Below are 18,938 nucleotides of genomic sequence, written 5' to 3' on the forward strand. Positions count from 1 at the left end.
TTTATGAGAAAACCAAAACCACTTTTATTGTAAACCTCCCAGAGTCCCCCATTGGGGGAGATGGGTGGTAATATAAATGTAATAAATAAATAAATAAAATAAAAACTAAATATCTCAAAATAAAACAATACAGTAATTCTACACATCATTATAACTATAGATGGACATTTCCACTTATCCTAGGGTCCAAAGATCACTGAAGCAGGATAATTTTTAGAGCTTTCTTAAATGAGAGAAGGGTAAGAGCATTAGGGATAGTGTCTTCCATAATATAGGGGATACTACTGAAAAATCCTGTCTTCTAGTTCCAGATCCCTTCACTACAAGTTAGGGAAGGCCCTGTCTCAATGCAACAGTAAACTCCATTCTGGGTCTCCAAGGTTTGCTTGGGTTACACCACTCTAATGCTTCAGGGTACAAGTCAAGGTGCTGGTTATCCCATTTAAAGCCCTGCATGTGACAGAGCCAGACTACTTCTGGGACTTTTTATGTCTGAGGGTCTCTGCCTGTTCTACCAGATCCTACAAGAGGGTATGCTCCAGATCCTGTCTATTAACAATCTGGGGGCTGAGGAGCTGTGTCTTCTCTGTTGCAGTGCCTGCACTATGGAACACAGTAGTAGTACTTTACTGATTAGTCAACTGGCCATATCAAAGCATGGCATCAGCCACAATAAGGTACAATAAAACAAAATAAAGTAAGATGCAATTAAATGAGGTAAAATAGGCTATGGTGAGATAAATAAAATATAGTAAGGTAAGGTGAAAGATAAAAGTACGATAAAATAGTATAAGATAAAATACAGTGCAGAGATGTATAATAAAATGAATATTAAACCTGAAGACAATTTGTGTTTAGGTGAATTCATCACCTTTGCATGCAACCCCGATATGTTCTATAAAACATGTTCTCTGTTGGACAGCCTTGACTATAAAGTTAACTGTTCTAGTGATTCCACATATATTTGTGTCCTGAAGAAAATAAAATATACTTTTGTTGGAGTCCCAATATGTGGTTCTCTCAAGTAGTGTCTGCAAGTACTGAGACCTTGCTGAGGTATATAATTTAAACAGGACATATGCAATGTCTTCTGTTTCTGATGCTCCACAAACACATGTTCTCTCAAAATATGGCACTTGATAGAATCGTCCACATATGACCAAAGAATCCAACTGCTTGAATCTTGCTCTGGTACAAGCTATTCTATGGTATTGAATCAACCCCATTGTCAGGTATTTTTGTATCTGGAAGGATGTTTTGTTTTTGGCCAGCCATTTTACCAACCTGATGTTTGCAAGTGACTCAATATCAGTTTGGGCATTAACATCCAGAACTCTTCATTTAAATATTGCCTTGGCCTGATGTCTGGCTGAGAATAGGTATTGTGTATATGTATATATACATATACATATACATACACATGTATGCATGTGTGTGTGTCTATGTGTGTGTGTGTGTGTGTGTGTGTATGTGTGTGTGCATGTATGTATGTGTATATAAGAGAGCTTACAGTGTAAGAGAGCTTACAGTGTAAAAGAGAGCTTACAGTTTAGAAACTGATGTTCACAGCAAAAGATGCTATAAAGTTACAGATTCCCCTCATCACTAGGAAGAATATTTTAGAATATATTAAGCTGCCAGCCATAGATTTAAATTGTCCATAGCAACTTTAGGAGAAACTTAGTAAGTGAAAAAAAGTTCAGAGTTTTCTAATTTGTTTAAACCCAATAGTAGAATTTATGGCATACTCTATACCAAATGAATATTAGTTTTAGATGTAACATTTTTTAGGGTTTTCATAATTTTCTGAACCCTATTTTCCCTTGTAATTTCTGAAAATCTAAAGTTTAGGATATCTGCTAGATTTTTTCAAGCAACCATTCAATACAATGAGAACTTCAACCAAGAAATGGAAATGTTGGAATGTAATTTATTTGAACAATTTCTATACAGTTCTACAATTAAAAATAAATTCTCTGGCCAATTTATATTGATCAAATGAATTAACAATAACATTATATTATTCCTTTAAAAAACCAGAATACTATACTGGACATGAAGTTTTAAATATGTATATAAACATATAAAATGCAACAAATATAAAACAAGGTGAAAGATTTCCCAAGCTCCCCTACAGTCCCGAGATTTGCTGGCAGTTTTCCATCTAAGGTCTAACCAGATCCAATGGTGCTTAGCTTCTGAGCCCACACAACATTGACCAGAAATTGCTACTTAATGAGACTCATGAAGGTAAAATTGAGGAATCTATAACAGGTCTCGCCTGGCATCTAAACAGGAATGAACACAGGGTATGGACACAGATGTGACCCACACAAAAGTGGGCAGAGCTTGATGTTTTTGACCACAACCTGGAGACATACCACACCTAAAAAAGAATAAGTAAACATTCCTAGGGGAAAAATAGGTGGCATAACTAAAAATATAGATCCTTCCTTCATTATTTAACACTAGTTCTACTAAGTGATAGGACCCAGTGAAGGGCAGATTTTAATATATTTTCAGGTATCAGTCTAGATGCCATAAAATCCTAGTTATCCAAGAGTTAATGTAAGAACTGCTTTGGAATTACAATTATTGTGTTTAAACCCACGAACTGGACTCATTCTTGTGTTCAGACCTATCTGTCAGAACCAAAGAAAGGGAGTACAGTGGCCACTATCACTATTTCCACTCTCCCACCCCATATGTATACACTGGCATCATATTGACTGAACCTTAAGTTGTCAAAACCATGTTTCCAAGTTGTACATGGACAATACTGAACACTTTCTGGAAATGGCCCTTGTGGTATTACCACTTTAAAAGTAAGAATTAAACAGAAGCATCTTCAAATATTGTATATAAATGTTAAAAAGGTAAAAGATTTCCTTGACTTGAGCTTGACTCCTGGTGACTACATGGATAAAATCAAGTAGTTTCTTAACCATAAAGGAATAGTTAGCTACTGATGCCTTATGGATATTTTTCAAATTTCTGTACTATCCAGTAGTTTCTTATTAAGATAATAATCAAGCCATCCCTGCTTAGCTTATTTAAATGTCACAACCACTTATAGCTTCAGCAAAGGATCATTACCTTGTCATGGTGCTGGAGCTTGAGCACCTCAATGATGCCATGAGCTAAACCGTGAAGGGCCACCCAAGACGGGAGGTCATGACAGAGAACTCAGACTAAATGCAATCCCTGGGAAAGGTAATGGCAACCCACCCCAGTATTCTTGCCGTGAAAACTCAATGGATCAGTACAACCAGAGATATGTCGGTATACCATCGGAAGATGAGACCCCCAGGTCGGAAGATGGTCAAAATGCTACTGGGGAGGAACAGAGGATGAGCTCAACTAGCCCCAGACGTGATGACGCAGCTAGCTCAAAGCCGAAAGGATGGCTAGCGGCCGACGGTGCTGGTGGTGAACGGCGAATCCGATGTTCGAAGGATCAACACACCATTGGAACTTGGAATGTAATATCTATGAGCCAGGGCAAATTGGATGTGGTTATTGGTGAGATGTCAAGATTAAAGATAGACATTCTGGGCATCAGTGAACTGAAATGGACTGGAATGGGCCACTTCACATCAAATGACCACCAGATCTACTACTGTGGACAAGAGGACTACAGAAGAAATGGAGTAGCCCTCATAATTAATAGTAAAGTGGCTAAAGCAGTGCTTGGATACAACCCCAAAAACGACAGAATGATCTCAATTCGAATTCAGGGCAAGCCATCTAACATCACAGTGATCCAAATATACGCCCCAACCACAAATGCTGAAGAAGCTGAAGTAGAGCAGTTCTATGAGGATCTGCAGCACCTATTGGACAACACACCTAAAAGAGATGTTATTTTCATCACAGGAGACTGGAATGCTAAGGTGGGCAGTCAAATGACACCTCGAATTACAGGTAAGTATGGCCTGGGAGAACAAAATGAAGCAGGACATAGGCTGATAGAATTTTGCAAAGACAATTCACTCTGCATAACAAACACTCCCTTCCAACAACATAAGAGACGGCTTTATACATGGACTTCACCAGATGGACAACACCGAAATCAGATTGATTACATCCTTTGCATATTCTAGAGGTGACGGACTCGTCCCTGGGGGAGCTGGGGGTGTTGACGACCAACACGAAGCTCTGGCATGGGCTGGTCCATGAAGTCACGAAGAGTCGGAAGCGACTGAATGAATAAACAACAAACATCTTTTGCAGCCAAAGGTGGCGGACATCTGTACAGTCGGTAAAAACAAGGCCTGGAGCTGACTGTAGTTCAGATCACGAACTTCTTCTTGCACAATTTAGGATCAGACTCAAGAGATTAGGGAAGACCCACAGATCAGCTAGATATGAGCTCATTAATATTCCTAAGGAATATGCAGTGGAGGTGAAGAATAGATTTAAGGGACTGGACTTAGTAGATAGGGTCCCGGAAGAACTCTGGACAGAAGTTGGCAGCATTGTTCAGGAGGCGGCAACAAAATACATCCCAAAGAAAGAGAAAACCAAGAAGGCAAAATGGCTGTCTGCTGAGACACTAGAAGTAGCCCAAGAAAGAAGGAAAGCAAAAGGCAACAGTGATAGGGGGAGATATGCCCAATTAAATGCAAAATTCCAGAGGTTAGCCAGAAGAGATAAGGAATTATTTTTAAACAAGCAATGCGCGGAAGTGGAAGAAGACAATAGAATAGGAAAGACAAGAGACCTCTTTCAGAAAATTAGAAACATCACAGGTAAATTCCAGGCAAAAATGGGTATGATCAAAAACAAAGATGGCAAGGACCTAACAGAAGAAGAAGAGATCAAGAAAAGGTGGCAAGAATATACAGAAGACCTGAATAGGAAGGATAACAATATCGGGGATAGCTTTGACGGTGTGGTCAGTGAGCTAGAGCCAGACATCCGGAACAGTGAGATTGAGTGGGCCTTAAGAAGCATTGCTAATAACAAGGCAGCAGGAGACGATGGCATCCCAGCTGAACTGTTCAAAATCTTGCAAGATGATACTGTCAAGGTAATGCATGCTATATGCCAGAAAATTTGGAAAACACAAGAATGGCCATCAGATTGGAAAAAAATCAACTTATATCCCCATACCAAAAAAGGGAAACACTAAAGAATGTTCAAACTATCGAACAGTGGCACTCATTTCACATGCCAGTAAGGGAATGCTCAAGATCCTGCAAGGTAGACTTCAGCAGTTCATGGAACGAGAATTGCCAGATGTACAAGCTGCGTTTAGAAAAGGCAGAGGAACTAGAGACCAAATTGCCAATATCCGCTGGATAATGGAAAAAGCCAGGGAGTTTCAGAAAAACATCTATTTCTGTTTTATTGACTATTCTAAAGCCTTTGACTGTGTGGACCATAACAAATTGTGGCAAGTTCTTAGTGGTATGGGGATACCAAGTCATCTTGTCTGCCTCCTGAAGAAATCTGTATAATGACCAAGTAGCAACAGTAAGAACAGACCACGGAACAACGGACTGGTTTAAGATTGGGAAAGGAGTACGGCAGGGCTGTATACTCTCACCCTACCTATTCAACTTGTATGCAGAACACATCATGCGACATGCTGGGCTTGAGGAATCCAAGGCTGGAGTTAAAATCTCTGGAAGAAACATTAACAATCTCAGATATGCAGATGATACCACTTTGATGGCTGAAAGTGAAGAGGAACTGAGGAGCCTTATGATGAAGGTGAAAGAAGAAAGTGCAAAAGCTGGCTTGCAGCTAAACCTCAAAAAAACCAAGATTATGGCCACCAGCTTGATTGATAACTGGCAAATAGAGGGAGAAAATGTAGAAGCAGTGAAAGACTTTGTATTCCTAGGTGCAAAGATTACTGCAGATGCTGACTGCAGTCAGGAAATCAGAAGACGCTTAATCCTTGGGAGAAGAGCAATGACAAATCTCGATAAAATAGTTAAGAGCAGAGACATCACACTGACAACAAAGGTCCACATAGTTAAAGCAATGGCGTTCCCTGTAGTAACATATGGCTGCGAGAGCTGGACCATAAGGAAGGCTGAGAGAAGGAAGATTGATGCTTTGGAACTGTGGTGTTGGAGGAAAATTCTGAGAGTGCCTTGGACTGCAAGAAGATCAAACCAGTCCATCCTCCAGGAAATAAAGCCAGACTGCTCACTTGAGGGAATGATATTAAAGGCCAAACTGAAATACTTTGGCCGCACAATGAGAAGACAGGACACCCTGGAGAAGATGCTGATGCTTGGGAGAGTGGAGGGCAAAAGGAAGAGGGGCTGACAAAGGGCAAGGTGGATGGATGATATTCTAGAGGTGACGGACTCGTCCCTGGGGGAGCTGGGGGTGTTGATGACCGACAGGAAGCTCTGGCGTGGGCTGGTCCATGAAGTCACGAAGAGTCGGAAGCGACTAAACAAATAAACAACAAACCAGTTATAGGTGATATATAAATGGAAATAAAGAATAATATAAAGTTTGTAGAAAACATGGTTATTTAGTTGCTTTTCTCATACTCCAGCCATTTCCATAAACACAAATGATGCATTTGTTCATAAATATGATTATCCTTCATTGTAAAATAATAATGAATGTTTGTCTGTGTGTGTGTGTGTTGCTGTGTATATGAGAGCGGGGAGCTAGCCATTGGCTAATTAATCTATAACCTAGCAGGAATTTTCACAACAGTTTCAAAATCTAGATTAGTCAATTAAGAACTATTCTGAGCCATATGTATATATCAACTTACTTGAAAATTGAATGGCAAATCCAGATTTGCTGATATAGAAGTCTGTGTCAAATTGTATTGCCACTATGTTGAGAGTGCTGTGGATGCCTTCTGGAATAAGAGAGCCACTGATTTCTTTTAACAGCATGTCATTTTCAGGTGGACCATCCCAAACACGCAGAATATCATGTGAGGCTTCAGTGTCAAATGCAAGAAACTGGAGGCTGTAAAAAAAAAAAAAAACAATTATTCATGTCTAATTATAAATAAATAAATAAATAAATAAATTAATTAATTAATAAAACTAGCAACTACATCTATGCTTCCAGGAGTTATAGCTTAGGATGGAGAGATAATGTAGAGGAGAGAGAAACATGGTTGATAATTAGTAGGCCCATTTAAAGAGGCTTGTCTGACAGGGTATATTATGCTGTGGGAACAACATGATTCTCTTAACTGAGATAAAGAGGGATTGCCATTCTCCTCCAGGGGTCTTTCTGCCTCCACCTGAAACCTCTTATGTAGATCTAACATGAGAAAAAGCTTGGTGTACATGCAATGCATGTACCAAAGTTTCTTCCAGCACTGAGTGGAAATGTCAGATGAGGCTTCTGCAGAAGTGTAATGACCTCTTGGCTGTTAGCACTGCTGAAGGAGGACTCAGAAGGAAAGCAAAGTGAAGCAATGTGCCTGCTTCAATTTAGAAGTGAGGAGCTGTATTGCTGGGCAAAGGTTTCAAAGAATTTGAAGCATTAGTGATCCATAGCATTACTTTGAGCTCTGTGCAACCATAGCAGCTAGTTCTTTTTCTGCTACCTTTTCATTAATTATCCCAGTTAAATAGTCATGTATAAACCATGCCACTGCATTAACAGAGGAAGAAGTTAATAATTTAATGAGAGAGAAAAGAAAACAAACAAACAAACAAACAAACAGAACCACCAAAGTACCAATATGTTCCTCTGGTCATTTTTAGTCACTTGGGTTATGGCAATACTCAGAACAGATGTCTGCAAACAAATATTCCTTTTATACAACCAAGTATTTGTTGTTTATTTGTTTAGTCGCTTCCAACTCTTTGTGACTTCATGGACCAGCCCATGCTAGAGCTTCCTGTCAGTTGTTGCCACCCCCAGCTCCCCCAAGGATGACTCCGTCACCTCTAGAATATCATCTATACATCTTGCCCTTGGTCAGCCCCTCTTCCTTTTGCCCTCCACTCTCCCTAGCATCAGCATCTTCTCCAGGGTGTCCTGTCTTCTCATTATGTGGCCAAAGTATTTCAGTTTTGCCTTTAATATCATTCCCTCAAGTGAACAGTCTGGCTTTATTTCCTGGAGGATGGACTGGTTTGATCTTCTGGCAGTCCAAGGCATTCTCAGAATTTTCCTCCAACACCACAGTTCCAAAGCATCTATCTTCCTTCACTCAGCCTTCCTTATGGTCCAGCTCTCACAGCCAACCAAGTATAACCTACATTAAGTCACAACATGAAGTATTTGTTTGAATGTTTTGGCCTTGTGTAATATATGAGTCCATCCCTTATGGCTTAGTTCAAAACAACCATCAGCCTTTTATCTTCCAACCATACATTTGTATGTCTTACTCCATACAAATTTGGGACATTTTTTTCCCCCTAAAACTGCTGTAAATCATTTTAGCCCACCAAATAATGTGGGATTTAAAGCAACTACCATGTCCCACTTGCCAAGCCATGTTTACATTTATATTGCTGTTTCCCAAAATAATATAAGAGCTTAAATTCTGAATAAAATGCAAAATTTACACTAATAAATGCATTCCAGCCAGATTTCTTATTTTTGTCTTTGCTACCAACAGAGATCATACTGGAGTACCTGACAATGTTTCCTGGATCTACTTCAATCATCCACATACAACGCAGATTATTATCATAAGGAAAAGGATAGCCTGGGGACAAGATTCTTCCTGAAGATTCTCCTTTAAAACGACCTCCACATTCAGCTGGTGAAAACGAAGTGGAAAATGGTAATCATTTCTGATAAAGCTTCTATTCTCTTCTGCCTATGTATATGGAATATCATTTCTTAACTATGTATATGGGAAATACTTTCTTAGTAACTAAAATAATAAACTGGGTATTCAATTCATAATTTATCAACTCAAGTTTATATTGAGTTTATATTATATTATATCCTATTAGTTCATATTACTTTATATCAACTTAATTTTCTATTACTGTATATATATCACATAAACACTAGAGTACAATTTCTGATACATGCAGTCCAAAATAATGCTATTGTTGATATAGTATTCAGAACAAGAGTTTGAATTCTTAATTTCATGAATGTTTTGTGTGAGTATCACATCAGTAAAACAGAAGACAGGAAAAGCTCAAGGCTTTTGTACTAGGAAAAGCTCAGTGCCCAAAGCAGATGGCAAAATATTTTGAATCGTATGGAAGGCAGAAACGTGCCTCTGTGTTTACTCTTTGAAAGCTGCAACCCCATAATTCACTGCAGAACAGTTATCATTCAAAAACCAGATCGCTCACACCATCACTTTACCATATATTGAAAGGCGGGGGTGGGGGGGGCAGGGAGGAGCGTCTAATAAATTATCCCTTGAATTTTATCCCTAGAATTTTTATCCAACAAAGACTAGTACTAGGAAAAAATGTTTAAATACTGACACTTTGGTTCTCCAATCAATCTTTCATCCCAGCACCCAAGGTTTTGGTGGAACAGTTAGCTAACTAAAATTGATGGAAACAAATCCCAGAATCAGTCAAATTGAAGTTTTGCTAAGGTTTGAAGTTTATACTTTAAGATGTTATTTATTTATTTGTGTATTTATTTATTTATTTATTTCACTGCCCATCTTACTCAAGGAGTGACTCTGGGTGGTTTACAATAAAAACAAGAATAAATAATTATTAAAAATGCCATAAGACAATATTCTTAGAGAAAAGTATAAAAGTACCATACTGGGATAATACAAGGGCAGGAAAAAAAAAAGGAAAACTTCAGTTTGGTTGCCTATATTTTCAGGTAATAAAAGAAGGCTTAAATAAATGGTATCTCTGTCATATCACACATCAAATAGATATTTATGTAGATAAATGGTAAGGTATTAAGTAAGTTTGCTGGCAACCACCAAGTAGATGTTATTGATGCCTTGTTACACAGGTTGCTGTAGCAGCTAAAGCATGTAGAATAAGAGGAGCTTCATCCCAACCCTATCATAACACCATCTCAGGGTTAAACTAAACACAGGTAGTCCTCACTTACCAAATGCCTCATTCAGCAACCATTTGAAATTACAATTGTGCTGAAAAAGTAGGTTTATGACTGGTCTTTGAACCTGTAGCCATTGCAGCATCCCTGGTCATGTGATCATGAATCAGGTGCTTCACAAGGGAACACATTTACAATGGTTGCAGCATCCCACAATCACATGATTGCCATTTGCGACCTTCACAGCTGGCTTCCAACAAGCAAAGTCAATGGGGAAGCCGGCAGGAAGTCACAAGTCATGGACTTGTAGTGTCACATTTAATGTCCTATGGAGATTTGTTTAACAACTGTAGCTGGAACTGAGTTCATAACTTCAGTGTAGTCATATGATGTTTCACTTAAGAACCACTTTGCTTAGCAGTGGAGTTGCTGGTCCCAATTGCAGTCAGTAAGTGAGGACTACCTGTAGTATGCAAAGTGTTGTCCTGCTCCATTTCCAATATGGATTGGGACTAATAGGAGAAGAGAAAAGAAAATATAATCCAGCCCCTCTAATTTGTAAAATCTCCAACCTCTTTAATTGTTTAAAGGCGAGAAGAGTGAATGTTCTAGCACAACTATTTTCAGAATCCCCTCCATACAAATGTGTGTGTAATGTGTTTTTACTGTTTGTTTATTTATTTATTTCTTACATTTCTTCACCGCCCATCTCAGCAAGCGACTCTGGGTGGTTTACAATCAAGTTAAGATAATACAATATCAAAATATCATAAGAAAACAGATGCATTATAAAAATATAAATATAAAATATAAAATCCAAGATGGTGAAACAACAGTCTGAATAAAATATCCCAGGGCCTCATCAAGGTGCCAACCACCCCGATGGTTGACTATCCCACCTTGACAGTTTGTCACTAAAAGACCCAGGAAAGACCCTGAATGCCTTCTTAGTCATAAATGTCAGTTGCAACTCGATCTATCATCATCCATCAGCATAATCTACATCACAAGATTGTTTTGAAGAAAAACGATTATGGCACAATATGGGTTTCTCTGAATGAGAAAGAATAAAAATAAAAGTAGTATTTCCTCTCTCCCTTGCAAAGTGACAGATATACATTTCTGGTAAGAAGAAATTGATTACCAATACAAGAAGGCAGGGGATAATCCCAGGCTCTTCTTTCTCCTGTCATGCATTTCAAAAGACTGGTCCCATGGAGAGTATAACCAGGGTTGCATCCATAAATGATAGTGCTGCCAGCAAAATGGCCTTGATCACTGATTTTGTATCCAAATTGTGGCACACCTGGATCCTCACAGTGAGAAAGTTCAAAACCTATGGAAGGAGCAAAATCAACAGTGTTTCCAAGACAGTTTTTTTTTCCCCTCTATCTCTCCAAAGCATAGACTGTGGTTTAAAAGTAAGCTATTTAATGCAAACATTTGTTTTTTGTTACTATGAAAGTACCATAATCTTTTGGGTTGATGAGGGAAGGGTGAGCTGCTGTTGATAAAATCTTAAGAGGCTTCTTTATCCCAAGTCAGACATTTTGACCACCCAATTCCATATGATTTACCTTCGCTAGCTGCAACTTGCTATATATTTACTGTTAATAGTCAATATATATTGGGTTGGGCATACATTTGGATGACATATGATGCAACTATCTTTAACATTATCCATTCGACATTTACTTGGAGTGCATTGTTTTCATCAAGTAAAATAAAAGTCAGGGTCATTTCTTACCCAATCCTTTCTTTTACTTTCTGAAATACTTACTGGTATATACGAGCTGAAATCCTTCATCTGTTCCCTCAGAATCTGAATTAAACTCAAGCCAAAGATGATTTGAAGTACTGCTCAGCGTCAGTCCTCTTAGAGAAGCTCCAGTAAATGCACCCAGCAAGTGTGCTGTATTATCTTTGCCATCATATATCTGAAAAGCAAATTGACTTTAGATAATTTCAATAAGCAGAAAATGGAGAGTAAACTCAAAATTTCCACTGAGATAGATCAGGACTGCTGAACTAGATGATAACACAAAGTATTGTCTTAAGAACTCTGACACTTATTACTTTCAAAATAAGCCAAATTACTTTTTTTTTAACTCCAGGACTTCCACTCCAGCATAAGATTTATTAAAACAACAACAACAACAACAGCTGTTTACTTTGCCACTGCCAACATTTTAATGGTGATACCCATTTTCTCTTTTCAAGTCATATTAAAAGACTCTCTGAAGTTCAGTTCTATGAAAGCAGTTTACTAATTCATATACTGATATCAAAACAAAACAAAGCAAATTATTGCAGTGGAACTAGCAAACTAGCTATAAGTCTAAAGGACATTGTAATCTATATGCAAATTAGACATCTAGGCTTGCCTGGCTTTTAAAGTACCAATTTATTTATTATCTTCAACAATTTCTATTGCCCTGCAGATATCCTCAGAAAAATACAGGAATGTGAGAAATTCTTAAAAGATAAGGATACTGTTCAATTCATACACTTAACTTGGTTACTAAATTAACCAATTTTCTGGGTTCACCTAATACACTGAATCATAAACTGCCAGATGTGCTGGGTTCATACAGCATGCAAATTTACCAATAAATAAATATCCCCCCAACATTTAATCTTATTAAAACTTGTATTATGAAAATGTAGCCAGTAGATGCTGAGGGTTTTTTAAAAAATTTTTTTGCATGTCTTGCAAATGCTATATTAATACTTTCAAATTTAAAGAGCTACTTATATTTACATTTGCCTATGTCTGTAAAGTAATGTAGAGCCGATCTTGGGAAGAGGAAAGGTATAAATGAACCATTAAGGGAGGATTTGCAGAAAAGATGATACAGTCTTGAGCAAGAGGGAAGTATGAGAAAGAAACTCAAAATAACCCCACCTTGATTTTGTTTAGTTAAGATGGAACAGAGAGCAGCTTAATGAGACTCTCAAGATTCTGTTATTCTAGCTTATTACAATAAATAGCATTCCTAGAACCCCTGCCATGCCTGTTTATTGATCTGTTCACACCTGAAGGGCTAATCATAGATCTACCTATCATGTGGTTCCACATATTTATGATCAAGGCATACAAGGTACCAGTCACTGACAAAACACAGTAAATTAGGCAGCAACTGTTTCTGAACATAATTCCAACAAGCATGAGACTTCTCAGGGGAAGAAACCCATGAGATTCCATAGGACGTTTTCCCAGGAAAGCATAGGTAGAATCTCAGGCTTAAAGCTCTGTACTCCCAAGTGGAGAGTGCCCAGTTCTTCCCCAGTTGGATTTTATGGCATCCAGACCTTCACCCACCATTTTTTCTCTCTGGCATGACTTCTGCAGGCCTAAGCTGTCCTTTATCCATTCCAACAGGTACCTGCAATTCTGGTTGCTTCCCTGCTCAAGAAGCTCAACAGAAGACCATCTCTGATGTGTATCTTCTCCTTGGAAGCAAGATAACAGGAGTTCCCTTTCGAATACCACTCAGAACCCCATTTCAATTAGGAAGGGAAGCCAGACATTTGTTGTACATCTAAAGGGACTCAACTTCTAGCACTCACTAAGGTGTCACTGTTGAGCACCAGAAATATTGTTACTTCCTGGAATCAATATGAACTCAGGTCTGTCTTTTCCAAATCCAATCCCCTGCCCTGGCTGTTAAATTTTATTAAACTGACCTTTTAAATAACTATTTTGTATAAAATGAACAATATAACACCTCTGCTGTAAATCCAAGAGTCAGTGTGCCACACAATGATGCATTTATTTTCAAAAAACCATGCAGTTATCATCCAATTAACAAATTCATTTTAATATCCCACCACTGTTTTAATCTCAAACACAAAGCAAGTTTTAATTCCATTAAATGTTCAGATATCAAGCAAAGAAAGTGAATAAACAAAAAACAAACATGATAATGCAGAATAAGGATATTTTCAAGGATATCCTTTACTGACATTACCCACTTGTATTTTAAACACAGTCCAAAAATGATATGCCACAGATTGATTATTTATTTTTATGATAAGAGATACTGACAGTAGCATTCTGGAAGAATGAAATACGGAAATATAACTATATCTAGGTACAAAGAAAGTACATTAAATTCAGTCAAAGTTCAACTCATGAGACTGGGTAGGGTCATTCAGAATAAGTTTCATTTCTACAGATTGGAAATGAGGGAGTAATTCTGTGAAGGGTGGTACTTTGATTCTTAATTTGACATGCTTTATTCTTGCATAATGCTCTGTATCTCCCTAGGCACTTAGACCAATTGTGCCTTAAATCTAAACAAGACTCAATTGCTAATAAAGACTTCCATAAAATGTACCTCAGAATCCTTTTACAAGTTCTACCAAAATCATCAACACACATTTCTGAAGGGAGATACTTCTTCTGTTATTTAAATCTATCAAACATAGATTTGGGGTATATTGAGGACATATGGTCCTCAATACACCCCAAATCTCCCTAGGTAAAGTAATCTCTAGGTAAAAGGGTTAAGTTCTTAATCTTAATTGTTAGACAAGTAGATAATCAAAAAGGCAATCCATAAAATATATGGGTCTCCAAGCTGTAGAAAGAATAAGTTCCTTGAATAAATCCTCCTGAACAATTTCAGGAGAAATTGTACCAGCTGCAATTAGGCAAACAAATTTAATATATATTGCTATTAATATTTTACACAAGCATACATACAGAGATGCACACATATACAGCCAATATCCACGATAAAGCAATAAAAACCCCTCTTTATTATTTATTGTTTTCGCTACTTAAAATAAAGCAAAATCTATTTCACTTTTCCATGATGGTTAACTTGATTTTATTTATACTAGGATGTCTGATTAATGGGACATATTTTCAGAAATAAATGCATCCCTCCCAAATTGCAACATACCTTAAGAACATCTGCTTGTGCTAAATGGAATGTTCTGGCAGAAATATTAATTCCCTTCCCTGCTTGCACCTGAATGCTGTAAATACATTCGTGATTGTTTTCATAGTTGAGGGGATAATTGGGGGACAGCAATATTCCTTCATTAGTGGTGGCAGAAGCTCCACATTCAGCTGCAGGTAAAACAGAATTCAGTGTATAACTGAGTAGAAAACATATATGAAATATTATTGTGATTTGATCATTGTCCTGGCTGTTCATCATAAATTCCTGGTAGTTATAATCATAAGGAACAACAAAGTCTGTTTTCAAATTTGTCTCCATCACCTTCTTTTACACTATGTCTCTTGCCTTTTATTTCCCACTCTATTTATTTTTCTGAAGATTTCTGAAAATGGAAATAAAGTGGAAATGGTAATACTTTGGGAGAGATGTGCAGAATTTTAGGGAGAAAAAAAAGAGAGAAAAGAAAAGAAATAGCACGGGGGTGAATGGCAGAAATAATGAAGGGTAAGAAAGAGTTGTATTTCAAAACTGATGGGAAAGGGAAAGCAGTTTCATACTGAAATGACATTAAGGATGGCTTAGAGAATACATTATTAAACATAAGGGGATTATATTGCAAGAGAAGTATAATTAATCATTATGAACTGCACTGTAGTTAAAAGAAAGAAGAGAGTAATGAAAATACCTGGTTATAAGAATGCTAATAATCTTAATACAAGGAAAGACAAAGAGAAGTTTGGAAGAGATCTAGAATGCCACCCTACTCACATTCATCACTAAAATTAGGATACTGTTTATTTTGGACACTCCAGCAAAAGCATATAAGGCTGTGCAAAGCATTGTATGTATGTATGTATGTATGTATGTATGTATGTATGTATGTTTGTATGTATGGAATCTATATGGCACCTTTTCCTAATGGTGCTTCCCAAAGCATGTTAACTTAAACAAAACATCCCTCCTTGAAGCATTTTTCATTTCATTTCATTTTTCTGAAATGCTTTCAAGGTTGCATCAAGAGAAGTCCATAGCTGTCTAAAATTGTTTCTCATTTTCCTGGTGGTTTTGCTGGAATCATGGTCTTTCCTTACACTCTGATGGACAAATAATCAGGCCCAGCCTTCAAGCACCTATGATGTCTACTGGCTATGTAGCTGCAATGGTGCGATTGAAACTCTACTTGGTTTTATATGTGTCACACCATTTTGCCTTTTTAACCAACTCCACAGGAAAGCTAAAACTATCTTACAAATCTGATTATGCTATACCTCCCCCTCTTCTTATACTCCTTTAAATTAGGGAGGTGTTTGTCTGAGCCTCTTCTGAATATTATTGTGGACTTCAGACATGTTTTACCCCTTGTTGTTTTGGTAACAGTTTGCATATGAAGGTCTTATTCCTTACCCTCTACCTCACCCTACAGACACCCCTGAAAACAGCTGCGTGAGCCTTTCAACTGGTGGTTCCATGAGTTAAAATTTGCTTAAGTAGACTGTGGGAAGTTATAGCCCTCTTTCCTTATTCTGGGGAGGGAGGGGGAGCTGCTGCACCTTTATAAAAGATTCCAAACAAGCACAATAATAACAGATCAGAGCTATCATTGGACAGATGTATAGCTATTATCACATTGAACTGTTGTCTGAACACATGCATGAAATTGTAGTTAAAAACAAGTGTTTCTGACATAGCAGGTATGCATAGAAATCCCAGCAAACTAATTACCTGAACAAGCACAGTTTTCTCACAGAATAAAAACAAATAAAAAAACAGCATTGTTTTTTGATGGTAGATTTATTTTAAAATACTGCAAACTAGTGAGAACCCTCCATATAGCTTATACACAAGGCTTCATGCTTCATAAAACTAAGTACAGGAAACATGGCTGTTAGTTCTGCCTAGAGACAATATTAAGAGAAAATTATCATTTTATCAGCTTCTTTTTTCCTATTCATAAATTATAAACATGTATTTGAATCAATGTGGATGAACTGTTTCCATGTTAATTAGTACTTTTGCACTAATGGCCCAAAGAGCCCCATCAAATTCTATGAGTGGCTGGATTTTCTGTAGCTTCAATCTATGCTTCCACATCATTTCATTAAGGGAATTCAGATCAAAACTCTTTGGTCAATAGCCATTCTTTAGGGGTCTCAGATGAGAGATATATTAATCTGAGAAATTAATCTGAGAAATTCATATATATATATATATATATATATATATATATATATATATATATATATATATATATATATATATGAAAGCTCTGATAGTGAAAGGAAGGGATGATTTATTTTTTCATGTTGAGCATGTATAAAAATGTGAAGGGAAATGGTGAACCAGAACATCAAGATGATGTTGCTATGAGAATAAGGTTGATTTTTAGGATTATGAATGCACCCTACTTAGACTGTTGTAAAGAGAATTAATCAGGGGAAGCAATTAACTGAAGCCGTGTAAAAGTCTATTCAGCCATGGATCAGGTATGATTTGATTAAAATTCCTTTACTGAGGAGAGAGGTTGACTTAGTGCTATTATTATTATATGTTAAAGGAATCACAGGACCTCTATGGCAAGATCTTCAGCCTCTGTGACAGTTCTTACACAGTACTAAATTCTAAGACACTTCATGTTACTCATTTTAGAAGCAATCAGTGTTCAGATATTTCTGTTGAAATTGATTTGAAGAGTTCTTGGTGAAAAACTAGTAAGAAAGTGGAGAATTTCCACCCCCACCAAAACACACACACACACACACACACGACACACAAACACACAAAGAGAGTTCTGGGGATAAGAAAAATCAAATATTATATGTGGCAATATAAATTATTTCCAACTGAACATAAGATATTATTTCTAGGGGAGAATTATGGAAAATACATGATAATAAACTTTGACAAGGTCTTTTGGAATGTTTTTAGAAATTAAAAATGGTTGGACATAAGAATGATAATCCAGTCTTGAGATGTTTCTAAATCTTTTCAGATTGGATTCATTAGAAGCCAATTCCTCAGTTATTCCATTAGAAGATTGGCGATGGGGTTTAAGTCATCTAATGAAGAATCTGTCTCTTCAAACTGGACAGTTTGGGCTATGGTCTACTTTTAATTTATTCTCCACATCAAGAAACTGCATAGGGCCATCTAGCATCCTGCATATGTTGAAGGGACAGATAGAATATTTCCTAGAATCCTTTGCAAGATACAGGTATAGATTTCATTTCAAACAGAAAGATTCTTTGTGGTACAGTTTGGTATGTCTGGCTCTGTTTGCTTGATCTTGAAAATGTATTTATTTCTAAATATTGTTCTTCTCCCACAATGCTAGAAAGTCCAATACAAATGAAGGTGTGGAACATCTTTGATTCTGGAACAAAGACAAAACTGGCAGCTGATATTCTGATACTTTTTCAAAACTTTACATGTTAAATATATCCTTAATGTAGAAGTTGATAAAACAGAGGAAAAGTTATATAGAACAGCTGAGTTTTAAAACTCAACATCAGACTTCATAGTAAACCAGAAAAACCTGACAAATCAAAGTGAAAAGACATGAGATATGTAAAGACTGTCTTGTATCAAAACTAATAGGTGTGCACCATGCTCAGACATGCTGTATAGTTGCAAGTTTATGGACAATGACTACACATACAAGCAAATGAAAGCAGCTGACCACGTACCCACACACCTGGGCAGAGGTGCACTCCACACTCTTCGGCCACCACCAAGGCAAATAATTTCTGATGCTCCCTCTAAGCGGTATCCAGAAGAGCAGGAGAAAGTAAGAGTATCTCCTACTTCAAAGTTAAATCCAATTCTGCTTCCAAATTGAGGAGTCCCAGGATCCTCACAAGGTTCCAGATTGTATTCTGGGAGAGAAAAAGCAAAGCAACATCTAATTTAAAGGGTTTTGGCATCCGGAAAGCAAAGATTCCTTTAAAATCTGACTCAGCCAAAATCACTAAGTGTCGCTACCCTATTACAGATCATGCATGTGTACCTGAACATCAGCTGAGCCTTCAGATACTCACAATATCTGTGAGATGCATCTTTATGATTCCAATAGCAGCTATA

At 37.3% G+C, this 18,938-nt stretch overlaps 1 protein-coding gene across 1 annotated transcript in view; it reads right to left on the reverse strand.

Moving 5' to 3' along the window:
- CSMD3 (CUB and Sushi multiple domains 3) overlaps positions 1 to 18,938 on the reverse strand; it is a 643,537-nt gene that overhangs the window by 204,072 nt on the left and 420,527 nt on the right. The window contains exons 22-27 of the mRNA XM_063299980.1: positions 18,545 to 18,733; positions 14,859 to 15,028; positions 11,729 to 11,885; positions 11,093 to 11,284; positions 8,587 to 8,713; positions 6,752 to 6,954 (exon numbers count right to left, since the gene is read on the reverse strand). Of these exons, the coding sequence (XP_063156050.1) occupies positions 6,752 to 6,954; positions 8,587 to 8,713; positions 11,093 to 11,284; positions 11,729 to 11,885; positions 14,859 to 15,028; positions 18,545 to 18,733 (1,038 nt within the window). The remainder of the gene's footprint in view (positions 1 to 6,751; positions 6,955 to 8,586; positions 8,714 to 11,092; positions 11,285 to 11,728; positions 11,886 to 14,858; positions 15,029 to 18,544; positions 18,734 to 18,938) is intronic.

Source organism: Candoia aspera, chromosome 3, assembly GCF_035149785.1.
Source record: "Candoia aspera isolate rCanAsp1 chromosome 3, rCanAsp1.hap2, whole genome shotgun sequence".
Taxonomy (NCBI): Eukaryota; Metazoa; Chordata; class Lepidosauria; order Squamata; family Boidae; genus Candoia; species Candoia aspera.